The 18,298-nt window shown below is 45.9% G+C and overlaps 1 protein-coding gene across 2 annotated transcripts in view; it reads right to left on the bottom strand.

Annotated features, from left to right (window-relative positions):
- LOC132207893 (uncharacterized) overlaps positions 1-18,298 on the bottom strand; it is a 114,647-nt gene that overhangs the window by 58,164 nt on the left and 38,185 nt on the right. The window contains exons 2-3 of one of the 2 annotated variants that reach the window (XM_059643730.1): positions 16,704-16,865; positions 11,537-11,596 (exon numbers count right to left, since the gene is read on the bottom strand). In XM_059643730.1, the coding sequence (XP_059499713.1) occupies positions 11,537-11,596; positions 16,704-16,865 (222 nt within the window). The remainder of the gene's footprint in view (positions 1-11,536; positions 11,597-16,703; positions 16,866-18,298) is intronic. The other variant, XM_059643729.1, reaches the window with a different exon arrangement.

The raw sequence follows: 18,298 nt of genomic DNA, 5'->3' as shown, positions 1-18,298 counted from the left end.
GCATCCCATTTCACTCAATGCTTCACTTTACACTCAGTCAGAGCATCCCATTTCCATCCGTCACCGCGTCCCATTTCCTCAGTCACCGCATCTCCTTTCCACAGTCACGGCAATCCCATTTCACTCAGTCACTGCATCCCATTTCAATCAGTCACTGCATCTCCTTTCCATCAGTCACTGCGTCCCAATTCCCAGTCACTGCGTCACATTTCCCTCAGTCAGTGCATCACATTTCCCTCAGTCACTGCATCCCATTCCCCTCAGTCACTGCATCCCATTCCCCTCAGTCACTGCATCCCATTCCCCTCAGTCACTGCATCCCATTCCCCTCAGTCACTGCATCCCATTCCCCTCAGTCACTGCATCCCATTCCCCTCAGTCACTGCATCCCATTCCCCTCAGTCACTGCATCCCATTCCCCTCAGTCACTGCATCCCATTCCCCTCCGTCACTGCATCCCATTCCCCTCCGTCACTGCATCCCATTCCCCTCCGTCACTGCATCCCATTCCCCTCCGTCACTGCATCCCATTCCCCTCCGTCACTGCATCCCATTCCCCTCCGTCACTGCATCCCATTGTCCTCCGTCACTGCATCCCATTGTCCTCCGTCACTGCATCCCATTGTCCTCCGTCACTGCATCCCATTGTCCTCCGTCACTGCATCCCATTGTCCTCCGTCACTGCATCCCATTGCCCTCAGTCACTGCATCCCATTTCACTCAGTCACTGCATCCCATTACCCTCAGTTACTGCATCCCATTTCACTCAGTCACTGCATCCCATTTCACTCAGTCACTGCATCCCATTACCCTCAGTCACTGCATCCCATTACCCTCAGTCACTGCATCCCATTACCCTCAGTCACTGCATCCCATTACCTTCAGTCGCAGGATCCCAATTCCAACAGACACTGCATCCCATTTCCCTCAGTCACTGCATCGCATTTCCTTCAGTCACTGCATCCCAGTTCACTCAGTCTCGGCATCTCATTTCCCTCAGTCACTGCATCCCATTTCCCTCAGTCACTGCATCCCATGTCCCTCAGTCACTGCATCCCACGTCCCTCATTCACTGCATCCCACGTCCCTCAGTCACTGCATCCCACGTCCCTCAGTCACTGCATCCCACGTCCCTCAGTCACTGCATCCCACGTCCCTCAGTCACTGCATCCCACGTCCCTCAGTCACTGCATCCCACGTCCCTCAGTCACTGCATCCCACGTCCCTCAGTCACTGCATCCCACGTCCCTCAGTCACTGCATCCCACGTCCCTCAGTCACTGCATCCCATGTCCCTCAGTCACTGCATCCCATGTCCCACAGTCACTGCATGTCAATTCACTCAGTCAGTGCGTCCCTTTTCGGTCAGGCACTGTCTCCCATTTCCCTCAGTCACTGCACCCCAAGCTCGCTCGGGCACTGATTCCCTATTAACTCAGTCACTCCTTCCCAGTACCTCTGTCACTGCATCCCATGTGCCTCAGTCAGTGCATCCCATATCCCTCAGTCAGTGCATCCCATGTCCCTCAGTCACTGCATCCCATTTCCGTCCGTCACCGCATCCCATTTCCCTCAGTCACTGCATACCATTTCCATCAGTCACTGCATCCCAGTTCACTCAGTCTTGGCATCCCATTTCCCTCAGTCATTGCATCCCATTTCCCACAGTCATTGCATCTCCTATCCCTCATTCACTGCATTCCATTAACCACAGTCACTGCATCGCGTTACCCTCAGTCACTGCATCACATTACCCTCAGCCAGAGCATCCCATTTCCCACATTCACTGCATCTCCTTTCCCTCAGTCAATGCTTCACATTCCACAGTGTCACAGCATCCCATTTCAAACAGACACTGCATCCCATTTCCCTCAGTCACTGCATCCCATTTCCCTCAGTCACTGCATCCCATTTCCATCAGTCACTGCATCCCATTTCCATCAGTCTTGGCATCTCATTTCCCTCAGTCACTGCATCCCATTTCCCTCAGTCACTGCAGCCCGTTTCCCTCAGTCACTGCAGCCCGTTTCCCTCAGTCACTGCATCGCATTTCACTCAGTCACTGCATCCCATGTCCCACATTCACTGCATCCAATTTCCATCAGCCACTGTTTCCCCTATCTCTCAGACGCTGTATTCAATTTCCCACACTCACTGCATGCATTCCCCTCAGTCACTGCATCCCATGTCCCTCAGTCACTGCATCCCATTTCCCTCAGTCACTGCATCCCATGTCCCTCAGTCACTGCATCCCATTTCACTCAGTCACTGCATCCCATTTCACTCAGTCACTGCATCCCATTTCACTCACTGACTGCATCCCATTTCCGTCAGTCACTGCATCCCATTTCCGTCAGTCACTGCATCCCATTTCCCTCAGTCACTGCATCCCATTTCCAACAGTCAGTGCATCCCATTTCCAACAGTCACTGCATCGCATTTCACTCAGTCACTGCATCGCATTTCACTCAGTGACTGCAACACATTTCACTCAGTCACTGCATCACATTTCACTCAATCACTGCATCCCATGTCTCACACTCACTGCGTCCCATTCCCCTCAGTCACTGCATCCCATTACCCTGAGTCACACTATGCCATTTCCCACAGTCACTGCATCTCCTTTCCCTCTGTCACTGCACCCCACGTCCCTCAGTCACTGCATCCCATTTCCCTCAGTCACTGCATCCCATGTCCCTCAGTCACTGCATCCCATGTCCCTCAGTCACTGCATCCCATGTCCCTCAGTCACTGCATCCCATGTCCCTCAGTCACTCCTACCCAGTACCTCAGTCACTGCACCGCATTTCCCTCAGTTACTGCGTCACATTTCCATCAGACACTGCAGCTCATGTCACTCTGTCACTGCATCCCATGTCCCTCAGTCACTGCATCCCATTTCCCTCAGTCACTGCATCCCATGTCCCTCAGTCACTGCATCCCATGTCCCTCAGTCACTGCATCCCATTTCCCTCAGTCACTGCATCCCATTTCCCTCAGTCACTGCATCCCATGTCCCTCAGACACTGCATCTCATTTCACTCATTCACTGCATCCCATTTCACGCAGTCACTGCATCCCATTCCACTCAGTCACTGCATCCGATTTCACTCAGTCAGTGCGTCACATTTCACTCAGGCACTGTATCCCATTTCCCTAAGTCACTGCACCCCAAGCCCGCACGGGCACTGCCTCACTATTAACTCAGTCACTCCTTCCCAGTACCTCAGTCACTGCATCCCATTTCACTCAGTCACTGCATCCATTTCCGTCAGTCACTGCATCCCATCACCCTCAGTCGCAGCATCCCATTTCCCACAGACACTGCATTTCCTTTCCCTAAGTCAGTGCATCTCATTTCCACCAGTCACTGCATCCCATTTCACACAGCCACTGCATCCCATTTCACACAGCCACTGCATCCCATTTCACTCAATGCTTCACTTTACACTCAGTCAGAGCATCCCATTTCCATCCGTCACCGCGTCCCATTTCCTCAGTCACTGCATCTCCTTTCCACAGTCACGGCAATCCCATTTCACTCAGTCACTGCATCCCATTTCAATCAGTCACTGCATCTCCTTTCCATCAGTCACTGCGTCCCAATTCCCAGTCACTGCATCCCATTCCCCTCAGTCACTGCATCCCATTCCCCTCAGTCACTGCATCCCATTCCCCTCAGTCACTGCATCCCATTCCCCTCAGTCACTGCATCCCATTCCCCTCCGTCACTGCATCCCATTCCCCTCCGTCACTGCATCCCATTCCCCTCCGTCACTGCATCCCATTCCCCTCCGTCACTGCATCCCATTCCCCTCCGTCACTGCATCCCATTCCCCTCCGTCACTGCATCCCATTCCCCTCCGTCACTGCATCCCATTCCCCTCCGTCACTGCATCCCATTGTCCTCCGTCACTGCATCCCATTGTCCTCCGTCACTGCATCCCATTGTCCTCCGTCACTGCATCCCATTGTCCTCCGTCACTGCATCCCATTGCCCTCAGTCACTGCATCCCATTTCACTCAGTCACTGCATCCCATTACCCTCAGTTACTGCATCCCATTTCACTCAGTCACTGCATCCCATTTCACTCAGTCACTGCATCCCATTACCCTCAGTCACTGCATCCCATTACCCTCAGTCACTGCATCCCATTACCCTCAGTCGCAGGATCCCAATTCCAACAGACACTGCATCCCATTTCCCTCAGTCACTGCATCGCATTTCCTTCAGTCACTGCATCCCAGTTCACTCAGTCTCGGCATCTCATTTCCCTCAGTCACTGCATCCCATTTCCCTCAGTCACTGCATCCCACGTCCCTCAGTCACTGCATCCCACGTCCCTCATTCACTGCATCCCACGTCCCTCATTCACTGCATCCCACGTCCCTCAGTCACTGCATCCCACGTCCCTCAGTCACTGCATCCCACGTCCCTCAGTCACTGCATCCCACGTCCCTCAGTCACTGCATCCCACGTCCCTCAGTCACTGCATCCCATGTCCCTCAGTCACTGCATCCCATGTCCCACAGTCACTGCATGTCAATTCACTCAGTCAGTGCGTCCCTTTTCGGTCAGGCACTGTCTCCCATTTCCCTCAGTCACTGCACCCCAAGCTCGCTCGGGCACTGATTCCCGATTAACTCAGTCACTCCTTCCCAGTACCTCTGTCACTGCATCCCATGTGCCTCAGTCAGTGCATCCCATATCCCTCAGTCAGTGCATCCCATGTCCCTCAGTCACTGCATCCCATTTCCGTCCGTCACCGCATCCCATTTCCCTCAGTCACTGCATACCATTTCCATCAGTCACTGCATCCCAGTTCACTCAGTCTTGGCATCTCATTTCCCTCAGTCACTGCATCCCATTTCCCTCAGTCACTGCATCCCATTTCACTCAGTCAGTGCATCACATTTCACTCAGTCACTGCATCACATTTCACTCAGTCACTGCATCCCATGTCCCACATTCACTGCCTCCCATTTCCATCAGTCACTGTTTCCCGTATCTCTCAGACGCTGTATTCAATTTCCCACACTCACTGCATCCCATTCCCCTCAGTCACTGCATCCCATTTCCCACAGTCACTGCATCCCATGTCCCTCAGTCACTGCATCCCATGTCCCTCAGTCACTGCATCCCATGTCCCTCAGTCACTGCATCCCATGTCACTCAGTCACTGCATCCCATTGTCCTCAATCACTGCATCCCATTGCCCTCAGTCACTGCATCCCATTGCCCTCAGTCACTGCATCCCATTGCCCTCAGTCACTGCATCCCATTGTCCTCAGTCGCTGCATCCCATTGTCCTCAGTCGCTGCATCCCATTGTCCTGACTCACTGCATCCCATTGCCCTCAGTCACTGCATCCCATTGCCCTCAGTCACTGCATCCCATTGCCCTCAGTCACTGCATCCCATTGTCCTCAGTCACTGCATCCCATTGTCCACCCTAAGGAAGACAAACCCACGTAACATATCTAGTGACTTAAAACATACTCTATTGTTGCCCAAGGTGGAGAGCTGGATGAACACAGCAGGTCAAGCAGCATCAGAGAAGCAAGAAAGCTGATGTTTCGGAACGAGACCCTACTTCAGAAAATTGGCGCTGGAGAATCTGAGACAACAAGGTGTAGAGCCGGATGATACTGCTTGGCCTGCTGTGTTCATCCAGCTTTACACCTTCTTATCTCAGATTCTCCAGCATCTGCAGTTCCTCCTACCTCTATTGTTGCCCTTTCACTTTCCTGAACTAATATGAGCCAGTAGTTTTGTTTAGGCTCGTGTAATCTTACGCTTATTGGCCTGTACAAAATCCTGAATTAATTTTGATCGACTGACGGGAGGCGAGATGAATTTTATAGAAATTTTTGTTTTCTACCAATTTGCAGAGGGCATCGTGGGCGATTGAAGGACAGTGTTATTATCCTCCAGGTCTGCGGACTGCATCATTACCAACTTGCCCATTTGCATACACATACAATATTCATTATGTACCAAAAAAACATAATAAACCAATACTACGTACTAAAAACAACGCTCACATATCAATGGAAATTTAAATATTTATCATAGAGTTTGAAGAATTGAATTCAATGATACAAAGCAAAAACCAGTGAAGATGAGTGCAGTTGGTCAGCACTTTTGCCACTAAGTGGAGGTTGGCAGTTTGAGGCCACCCAGGAACAAGCAAGCTCTGTCTAACTCCAAGGGCAGCACGGTGGCTCAGTGGTTAGCACTGCTGACTCACAGCGCCAGGGACCCAGGTTCGATCCCACCGTTGGACGATTTTCTGTGCGGAGTTTGTACATTCTGCCCATGCCTGCATGGGTTCCTGCTGGGTGCTCTGGTTTCCTCCCACAGTCCAAAGATGTGCAGGCTCGGTGTATGGGCCATGCCAAACTTGCCCATTGTGTTTAGGGATGTGTAGATTAGGTGTGTTAGTCATGGGAAACGTAGGGTTACTGAGGAAAGGGTCGGGGGATGAGTCAGGGTGAGATGCTCTTTGGAGCCTGGCCGTGGACTTCTTGGGTCAAAAGGGGCTTGTTTCCACACCGTAGGGATTCTATGATATGGAAGTATCTTTTGAAGTGGACATTCATGGGTATGCTGTAACAGAGACCTTGAAATACTGCACAACAAATATTTGGAACTAGACTGTCAATTCAGACAGAGCATCAAAAAAGGTCATGGAAGTTGTCACCGATATAAAGCAGGATTGATGAAAATCCAGCAGGAAATGGTGTCAAAAGGCACAGTATCTTTTATTCATCTCCAGTTATTTTGTCCAAGGCACTGGATGCTGGCAGGATTGAAACATTTAAGAAATGCTTCACAAATCACATATAAGGACCTGCACATCTTTGAACAATGGGAGGAAACTGCAGCACCTGGCAGAAGCCCCTCGCAGACGCGGGGAGGACGTGTCAATTCCACACAGATCGTTACCCAAGACTGGAATCTCAATTGGCTCCCCAGTGCATGAGCAGCTCTAACCACTGAGCAACTACCTTGCCCAGAAGGGGTTTTATAAGCGCATAAATTATTTCCATTAAGACAGATCCAATCCTCTATGTCCAATCAAAATAACATATTGTAGATATCATGACAACAATCAGAAATGATTTTGAATAAGTCAATCAAAAAAATTGAAATAGTTTCCAAGCCGAAATACTAGATATGGTGCAGTTAAGATGAATCGCGCAACAACAAAAAGGCCATATTTTATGTGACGATCGGTAACACTTGAAAACTTGCAACAATTCGTCGCCAGTAGTGCTCTGAAGTGGCTTGATGGTGCACTCCTTCAGACACTGGAATGAAACTCCAAAGATCACAAATTCTCCTTCAATACCGTGTTGTAACAGTGACTGCATCAACCTGAGTTTATGGGCCTGACTGGAAACCCACACAACATGCATAAACAAAAAAATAATCTAAGGTGACAGGAGAAAAAAATGTATGTATGCAACGTCTTTGAAAAGCAATTATTTGTAGCGGCTGCAAGCCCATAAGGAATCTCGTTTCGCAGATTATATTCATTTGCACTGCAGGTCATGCCAGTCAGAATCAGTTTTCGTTTCATGACAGACAACTAAAATGTCCATTACAATGAACGTTGGTTGATCAGAAGATTTTAAGTAAGGACTATGTCTTGTGTGAGCTGACGGCATTAGGGGATGGAGAAGGTACATGCACTGCTGGCATCTTGACACCATTGAATGAGCAAGCGTGGACGCAAAGGTTGTAACAGGTAACAATTGTACAGGCAATATCTTTTGAGCTCCTTCCCAGCAGGCCTGTAATACTCTAAAGCTGTGCCAGACCCTCACTTCCTCCACCTTACGTACGCTGCCTTTTCTTTTTGACAAGAAGCACCTCTGTACCCGTCATCCAAGGCTCCTGAATCTTACCCCTTCTTATCTGTCTCAGAGGAACAAATTTATACATCACTCGCAACAACTGCTCCTTGAACAGCCTCCACATGTCTGCTGCGCCCTTTCTGTGGAACAATTGCTCCCAATCTGTACTTCCCAACTCCTGTCTGATAGCATCATAGTTTCCTTGACCCCAGTGAAATATCTTCCCCTGGTAACTGCTCCTTTCACTTTCCATGGCTATGGTAAATGTGAGGCTCTTGCGGTCACTGTCGCCAAAGTGTTCTCCCACCACGAGATCTGACACCTGTCCTGGCTCATCGCCGAGCACCAAATCCAAAATGGCCTCCCCCCTCGGCCTGTCCACATACTGAGTCAGGAAACCCTCCTGAACACACCTGACAAAAACGGCTCCATCCAAACCATCTGCACTCAGGAGGTTTCAATCTATATTGGGAAAGTTGAAGTCACCCATAACAACAACCCTGATACGTTTGCACTTTTCAACAATCTGCCGGCCAATGAGTTCTTCGATCTCCCAACCGCTATTTGGGGTCCGTAGAAAACCCCCAGTGAAGTGACTGCTGCCTTGCTGTTCCGAACGTCCACCCACACTGGCTCAGTCGACAAACGTTCCTTGGCAACCTCAGCCCATACCACCACAGTAGACAAGTCCTCAAAGGTTCTTTCAGCCGCCGTTATACTGTCCTTGACCAACAAAGCAACACCTCCCCCTCTTTTACCACCTTCCCAGACCTTAATGAAAGATCTAAACACGAGAACCTGCAACATCCATTCCTGACCCTCCTCTATCCATGCCTCCGAAATGGCCACAACATCAAAGTCCCAGGTACCTATCCAAGCTGCAACCTCACCTACATTATTCCGGATACTCCCGGCATTAAAGTCGTCACACTTCAATCCAGCTTGCTGTCTGCCAGCACACTCCTGTGACAGTGAGGTCCTGACCATGTCCTCCCAACGCTCATCCTCCTGTGTACTGGGACTACACCTCAGTTTTCCATCCCCCTTCTGAGCTAGTTTAAATCCAACCGAATGGCACTAGCCAATTTCCCACCCAGGATATTCGTGCCCCTCTCATTCAAGTGGAGACCGTCCTGTTTGTACAGGTCCCACCTTTCCCAGAACGAGCCCCAATTGTCCATGTACCTGAAGCCCTCCCACCTGCACCATCCCTGCAGCCACGTCTTCAGCTGAAATCTCTCCCTGTTCTTTGCCTCGCTATCACGTGGTACGGGTGACAAACCAGAGATGACCACTCTGCTTGTTCTAGCTCTCGGCTTCCACCCTAGCTCCCTCAAATCCTGCCTGACATCCCTATCCCTCTTTCTACCTATGCCGTTGGTGCCTATGTATATCACGACTTGGGGCTGGTCAGCCTCTCCCCTCAGGACCCTAAACACACGATCCGAGACATCACAGACCCTGGCACCTGGTCGGCAACACACCAATCGTGAGTCTCTTTCGTTCCCGGCAAATCTTCTGTCAGTCCCTCAAACTATTGAGTCCCCAATGACTATCACTCTCTTCCTATCCCCGCTCCCCTTCTGTGCAAGAGGGACAGACTCTGTGCCAGAGACCTGCACCCTACTGCATACCCCTGCGAAGTCGTCCCCGGAACAGTATCCAAAATGGTATAGTTGTTTGTCAGGGGAGCTACCGCAGGGGATTTCAGGGGAACGACCACAGGGGAAGGTTGGTCAAGCTACACCGGGTAAATGTGCATTTTTGGCTGAAGAAACATGTGTTTCAATGTGAGCTAATGGAAGAAGCCATGGAGTCAAAGCTAAACATTTCGACAATAAGACAACCATTCTTAAAAGCAGCATACAGCGTGAAAAAGAAATGAGCTGCTTTAATATCCACTTAAAATTTATGTGGAATATCAGATGGAATTTTCTTATTGACTCCATTGTGCAATCATGTCGAGCTAAAAATGTTAACTGCATTAATTAATACTAACCAGAAACGGACTTTGTTGTAAATGGTTTGACGGTTTTCTGTATCTGGAACATCCCTTTTCCTTCTCCAACGAAGATCGTACCAACCTATGGTACCAAACTGTGAGTCAAACGGATGGCACACGTAATCTTTAAATTTCTCATCAAAACAGTCTAATCGTATGGTTCTGTGCAATAAAAGAGAAAGAATAAACATGTTTCCAACAATTTTGCTGATGTTTATGAACAGAATGCTCAAATTCAAAAAGTTTGGGCTGGCATGTCTGCTTCCTCCAGCCTGTTTAAACTGTTCCATTCAATGTGAAATTTGTCATAAGTTTTAGCACACAGGTCTATGTGATCTGCGCCACCACCTTCTCTTAGTCATACATGCTTTCCCCCTCTTCCTGTAATACATTCCTTGAAGTGTTCAATGAGATTTTGATTTTAAATCTTATCGTCATATTCTTTTGATTCTCAAGCATCAATGAATCTGATGTTGCCGCCATTCCATGCAGTGCACAGCACGTCAAACAGGAGTCTTACTCTTGCCATGAGCACTGAGGTAGTATGGGGTCACAACTGTCTCATAGTTCAGAATGAAATTCTACATATAGGGCTATGAAGAGTCATGCAGTTAATTTTATTTGATATGCTATTTCTTTTCTTCACAAATATGCTGGATTTAAAGTGATCTTCACCCTCATTTAAAATGAATTCAATATCCAACCATCTGTAAAACTAGCATATCCAAATTTTAATTTGAGTTCAGTGTTACACAAATACATGACTTTTTTTAAAATTATTTTCGAGTCAACATTAACATTTCATTCCCTGACAACGGGTGAACTTACTTTTAAACTCCAATTTTCCTTCGGTATTAATGGAGAGGTGAGCCTTTTTGCAAGCACCGAAAGGCTGCACCAGTTTATGCTAAAACTTACGGAACTGTAAGTTTCACAAATATGTTCCTATTAAACACTAATTCCTATTGAAGCAGTATGAAGCTAAATTCATTCAACTGGACAGCAAAAACGGTCAAGATTTTAAAAGCAAGCAACTATTTTGAAGTCACTCTTCGAACTAAATTCCATCTTGGTGTGTGAGAGTCCATAGGTTCCTCACTCTCAACGAACCATTCAACTGTCATGCAATTACTGAAACACACAGACAAAAAACATCAATGTTAACAGTCACTAAGATTTTGAGAGTGATTTGGAATTCGTACTCAATACCCCCTGGGGAAAATCTGTTCCAATCTGGATAGTACTCACTTATCACCATCCCACCTACCTTCCCTACCACCTCCTCCCCCTCAAAATTATTTGTTTCTGAGCTCCCTTCCACCCTCCATTTCTCAGGAAGGGTCCTGACCCAAAACCTCAACTTTCTTGAGCCTCTGATGCTGCCTGCCCTGCTGTGTTCCTCCAGCTCCACAATGTGTTATCTCAGACACCAACATTGGCAGTTCTTACTATCTGGATAACTCATTCTCACCTTGTCACAAGTGATTTATACTCATTATCTTTTCAGATGACGCACGTACATGTATATACATAAATATACATATTGCACTTTTATGCCTGAACCACTAACCGAGAGGATATTTTAAAAGAGTCTCTTCATATCTGCATGAAAGAGAAATCATCAAGGTCATAACTTTCATTTTAGGAATAAGTCGAACATTCAAAGTACTCACAGTCAGTGTCCCATTTCCTTGACCAGTCAATTTGATGTGAATCTTTCTTCCAAGTGGAAACTATAACAGCAATTATATTTGAGAGTCAAACACTTCATTGCATCACCAATATTTCCTTGTCTGTTTGAAGCATAAGATAATGAAATAATCATGGACAGATTGGCCAACAGTGTAATTTAATGTGTGTTATGGCAACTCAAAATCACAACCATTGAAGTGATCTTTAAAAAGCTACTGTCATACAACAGAGCACTTTTTGAGATGCAGTGATGAACATACTTCCTGAGATGCAAATAATATATGCCAAATTAATTCCAAAGAATACCTTTACAATTAAAAAGAAGCTAAAAATCTCTTTACATTGCGAAGCTTGTCAGATTGCTATTAGTCAATGGAAATCGTTCAGAACAATTATTTATTCCCAGATGAAAAGGAAGTGTATACATTTCATGACAACAAAATGTGAGGCTGGATGAACACAGCAGGCCAAGCAGCATCTCAGGAGCACTTTTGTGCTCCTGAGATGCTGCTTGGCCTGCTGTGTTCATCCAGCCTCACATTTTGTTGTCTTGGATTCTCCAGCATCTGCAGTTCCCATCATCTCGTATACATTTCATTTCCACATCTTATCCAAGAGAGAAAAAAAAAACACCTTCATGAATGCATTGTCAAACAAGAAGACTCACAAAAAAAGTCATTTGGCCCATTGAATATTCCTCCATCATTCGGTGAGATCATGGTTGATCTCATTACATGTATCATGACACAGCATTTCCACCAAACCCTCCTTATAGCTAATACATTCCGATTCAAGTAACATCCTGGTAAATCTCTGTTTCTGGGCCATGCCTTGTCTTTCTAAATATTTTTTCAGTCATCTACAAATTTAGCCACAGCACATGCACCGCTTTCCTCCAAGTCATTAATAAACAAGCACAAGAGCTTTGGTTCCTTCAGCGCGTTCCTTCATTTGGTTCCTTCATTTCTTACTGACAAGCCAACCCTGGCATCTCTGTCCATTTGTATCGGAGATAATGGGAACTGCAGATGCTTCAGAATCCAAGATAACAAAGTGTGGATCTGGATGAACACAGCAGGATGAACACACAGAAGTAGAAGGGTCTCGGCACAAAACGTCAGCTTTTACGCTCCTGAGATGCTGCTTGGCCTGCTGTGCTCATCCAGCTCCACACTTTGTTATCTCTGTTCATTTGCCTGTTCTTTCTATCGGACATGAATCATTGGCTATTTCGTTCCCAACACTTATCCCCTAACAACCACCTCTCTGTGATACCCAGAGTGATGTATCTGTCAATTTCAATCTGCACCACAAACTCATTCACTTTGTTTCATACACTCCCTGCAATTCAATACAAGATCTTCAGTCTGGCATTTACAGCCACCCTTCTTATCTGCTGCAGCTGAAGTGAGACTCCTGACCATTTCCATACTTTTTGTCCTATTACTTGCTCTGGAAACTTTGCTGAGCACTTACCAGCTTCTAACTTTTTCCACAATTTTCCATGCAACTGAGCTCACCCACTCCACACTTTTTATTTTTACGCCCTAGCCCCAGACCTAGCTCTGTATTTTGCGAGGATACTTGTCCCAATATGATTCTCGTCGAGCCTATAACACCAGAACGACTCCCTCCTTCCCCGTACCGATGCCAATGTCCCATGAATTCAAACACATTTCTGCCATGCCACCATTTGAACAATGTACATCTATAATTATGTTCACACCGTGCCAAATTGCTCAGATAATAATCCAGAGATTATTACCATTCTGGTTCTGCTTTCTCACCTCAGCACCTCGGTGCTCATAATCCCTCAGCAGAACCTCTTTCCTCTTTCTTCCATATCAATGGTACCTGTGTGGACCACGATAGCTGGATTTCTACTCCTCCCACTTCAAGTTCCTTTGTAGCCGAGATGGAATATCCTGAACCTGGGCACCAGGCAGGCAACACTACTTTCGAGACTCTCGATCCTGGTCACAACGAACAGTGTTCATTCCCCTAACTATACTACCTCTGATTATAACTACATTTCACTTTTTATTCCCTCTTCAATGTCCCCCTGTACCACAGTGCTACAGTCAGTTTACTCATCTTCCCTATACCCTGCACTCTCATCCACACAGGAAGAAAGAATCTCAAACCTGTTAGATAAGATCAAAGGCCAAGGTTCCTTCTGCACTACATCCTGAAACCTTCCACCTGCCCTGTTCTTTGTCATTGGCCACTGACCAAGTTTCAGCTAGTTAATCTAAGGTGTGTGACTGCCTCCTGAAGCACAGCATTCCCCAGTAACTGTCCCCCACATGATTTGTTGATTGGTAAAAACTGAGATTCCAGTTCATCAAACCTAAGCTGGAGTATGGGGCCTGACCACTCGCCCGTCATGTAGGTACAAATCATCATCTGGCCTGCCATCTCCATTTCAATTACTTCGCTCTTAATTTGATTTGAAAACATTCTGGTCTTTTAGTTTGTAGCCTGTAAATATTTCTCCGATTTACTTTCAATCTGAAAGCTACCGATAATAGATTCTTAAACCAGTAGCGATCACCAACCAATGAACCTGGTTCACCCTCTCGGTCCCTGATTCTGGCTTCAATTCACACTGTCTCAAAAAAAATGCTTACGAACTATCAGGCAAAAAAAGCAAGCAAATGGCACCTCTTACCCTCTGCACTGACTTACCGGATTGCCACCAAGTTCCCCAAAATATATATTCACTAGGTGCATTTCACTCGAGATGTGATCTCTCCTTCCAGAACGTGCAAAGTATACTGATCCATAGCAATATACTACCTTCAAAACCTCAGCTCTTAGCTTATTACTTTTGAGTACATTCTCAATGCTTTCTCCAAGTCCAAACACAACACATTTACTGGTTTTCCTCTATTAATTCTCCTCCCAAAACTTCCTCCAAAAACCCAAACAAATTAGCCAGACATAATTTCTCTTTCATCAGGCTATGGTGATTCTGTTTGATTAGATTCTGATTTTCCAAATGTTCTGCTACTATTTTCTTCATAGTTGATTGCCACATATTTCCAACAATAGATGTTAGGCTGGTTCGGTTGTAGTTATCTTCTTTTTGCCTCTCTCCTTTTTAAACAGGGATGTCACATCAGCAGTTTTCCAGCCCTCAGATGCTTCTCTGGAATCTAAACCTTTTTGGGAAATTACAGTCAAAGCAGACACCGACTCTGAAGCTCATTGTTTAGAATCTTAGAAAGTAAACCATCACGGCAAAGAGTCCAATCTGCTTTCACTCCATTAGATTGTCTACTGCTACTTTTCTCATGGTAGTGATGGTGTGGTAGTGATGTGTTTAATTCCTCCCTGTGTTCTTTAGTAATAAGGGGATCCTTGAAGTATCTTCCACTGTAAAGACTACCCTTTTCTCATTATCACTGATAATGGGAACTGCAGATGCTGGAGAATCCAAGATAACAAAGTGTGAAGCTGGATGAACACAGCAGGCCAAGCAGCATCTCAGGAGCACAAAAGCTGACGTTTCAGGCCTCGACCCTTTTCTCATTATCATTGTTTCTTGATTTAAAAATTAACCTGGCCGTTACAGCCTAGCATATGATTAATGGCATTACCTCTAAAACCTTCTTGGCTAAAGTGTTCAATAAATTGCTGCAACCTGAAAGAAGTAATTCTTCCCTGAATTAATGGGCAACCAATTTGAAAATGTGGCCTCTGGTCGTAAAATCTTTCACAAATGGGAGTAATCTCTACGGATATACACTATCAAGCCTCTTCAGAATCTTAAATGTTGAAAAAATAAGATTGTTTTCAATCTTAAAAACGCCAATGAACGTAGTCCCTGCCTGCCCAACTTTCCTAAGCATAGCAATCCCCTCCGCCATTTCCGAAATCAACCCAGTCAACATGAGGTGTACGGCCTCCGCAGCATTCGCTCTGTGGCTGTACATGACTTGTCAGTTACCATCTTGCTGCTACAACTCTACTTCTATTAACGATGCAGTCCTCTGTCCATCCGAAATTACTACCGTTGAACACACGGGCTCTTTTCCTTCGAGACACCTTACGAGCTGTACCTTATCAAATGCTTTGTTGAAATCTCAATGTACGACATCAACTGGTGGTCCTTCATCAGTAATGTTTGTTTCCTTCTCAAAGCACTGTAGCAAGTTTGTCAAGTATTATTTCCCCGTTATGAAAGGATGTTCACTCTGTAGGATGTTATAGCACACTCAGTACCCTGTTATTTCATCTTTCATTGCCGGCATGAACATCTACCCAGGTTGACCTAAATTGGCAATACTTGCTTACTATTTTGTCCAAGTATCTTTGTAATAATGGTGTTATGTTCACCATCTTTCAATCCTCTGCGAATTTTCCACAATCTAAGGATTCTTGGAACATTATCATCAGTGCCTCCATTGTATCTGTCGCTGCGCTGTTCAACATGAGAGGATACAACTCATCACACACCTTGGATATTTTCTCTACTGATTGGAGTCATGTTTGGAATTCTGTGCAGTGACATTCACTTTTAACAGTTTGCTAAATACTACCAGGAACAGAAATTGTCATCCAGCTGCAACTAAACTAAAGCTTTCAGCACAGAAGGAAGTGTTTCAATTCATTATGAACCCAATAACTCCTGAAAAGGGCAATACAATTTGCCTCAGTCCATAAATGTTCTTCCTCCAACATCCTGAGATGCATCATCTGTATTTCTTCAAATTTACCACAGATTCTGTTTCAATCATCCTTTCAGCAATACGCATGACAACAATTCGGCATTTTTAGTCCCCCTGTAGCCTCCGTTGCACATGTGCATTGTTAGATGATTATTTATTTGCGTGCCTGCTTTTTTGCTCAAATGGATAAAGGTAAATTTCTGTTCTTTTGTCATCAGAGCTATTGCCTCCTCACTCTCATCTTCCTTGTTTTATCCTGTGCTGGAATATTTAATTTGTTGACATATCTGAAATATGTTGTTGAATGGATCGGGTTTTGTAACATTGCATTCCCCATAGACCACCTACCGATGCTGTTGCTTGTTCTCACAGTTATTATCTTGCAGAGTGGAAAATGCAGTTTGAAAGCAATGGAACATTATCGATGAAGAAGTTGATGCATAAATTGCTGCGATCTTCCAAACTACAAACTCACCTTCAATTCTTTCTCGGTCAGAGCATTATGCCGGCGCAAATGAATCGTGTTCTCAATGGGACTTCCAAAACCATGGAATTGAATTTTCATGTTGATTTCTTCTTCCCTCTTCAGAAATGCAAAGTAGTATCGTGATGAAGCTTCCAAGGCGATGATTGTGTCCTTCAATGAACGGAAAAGTGACTTTTAGATTCACGGAAATATTTCACTACTTCTCTAGACATGAAAGGCAAACATTCTCCCTGCATATGACCCAGTCTCATTTTATCGTATCTTTCTGATTTTACATGCCACGGGATAATCATTGCAGTGTAACAGAAATGTTGATCATGGAAATTTATCACTGTTTTCATAAATAATGGCAAATTTTCAACATCTTGCAATTGTATGAAGGCTCAGTCTCATCACACCTCGCCTGCTGCACAAAGACATTCTTACACTGCTTTCAATGTTAGGGCTGAAACAAAACACAATCATGACACAAATGCATCAACACACCACTTTCAACAGGATCTGATATCCTTGCCAGGCACTGGAGGGGTTGCGGAGACTGGTGAGTGGATAAAGTCATTCCTCTGTTCAAGCAGGAAAACAGGGACTTTCCAGGAAACGACAGACTGGTGAGTGTCTCATGTCTCAAAAGTATGGGCTAATAAGGGACAGCCAGCATGGTATTATGCAAGGCAGGTTATGTCTTACCAAGTCAGTTGAAGTTTTCACGGAGGTGACAAGGGTGATCAATTCGGATCGAACAGTTGATAACATATACATGGATTTTACGAAGGTTTTCAATAAGGTCCCTCATGGTATGCTCATCCAGAAGATTAAGATCCATGAGATCCATGGTGACTTGGCCTGCCCATATAAGGCAGACGGTAGCGGTGGATGGCTGACAAAGATAACACAGTATAGGGCTGGAGGAACACAGCAGGCCAGGCAGCATCAACAATGTCAGCTTTCCTGTTCCTCTGATGCTGCCTGACCTGCTGCGTTCCTCCAGCTCCACACTTGGTTAACTCTGATTCCAGCATCTGCAGTTCTTGCCGTCTCAGTGGTGGAAAGCTGTTTTTCTGGCTGCAGCTCAGTGACGAGTGGTGTTCCGCATCGATGTGATTTCTGCTGTTTGTGATATGTGTAAATGACTTGGTTGCAAATGCAGATGGGGGATCACTAAGTTTGCAGATGATATAAGGACCAATGGACTTGTGGACAGCATGGAAGGTTGACAAAGGACACAGCAAGATACAGACCAATTGCAAACACGAGCGGAGAAATGGCCGATGGAATTTAATCTGGGCAGGCATGAGGTGTTGCATTTTAGGAGACCAAGTGTTAAGGAAAGGGATACACAGTTAATGGCAGGACCCCAAACAGCAGTGATGTCCAGAGGGATCTTGGGGTCCTAGACCATAACTCCCTGACAGTAGCCACACAAGTAGATAGGGTGGTCAAGAAGGCATATCGCATGCTTGCCTTTATTCATAGGGGAACTCAGTGCAAGAGTCAGGATGTCACATTGCAGCTTTACAAGACTTTGGTGAGACCACACAGAGTATTGCATTCAATTCTGGCCGCCACATTACACGAAGGACGTG

The sequence above is a fragment of the Stegostoma tigrinum genome, unplaced genomic scaffold (genome assembly GCF_030684315.1).
Source record: "Stegostoma tigrinum isolate sSteTig4 unplaced genomic scaffold, sSteTig4.hap1 scaffold_197, whole genome shotgun sequence".
Lineage (NCBI taxonomy): Eukaryota > Metazoa > Chordata > Chondrichthyes > Orectolobiformes > Stegostomatidae > Stegostoma > Stegostoma tigrinum.
The sequence above is the reverse complement of the archived record's forward strand: the minus strand, read 5'-3'. Positions and strand labels throughout refer to the sequence as shown.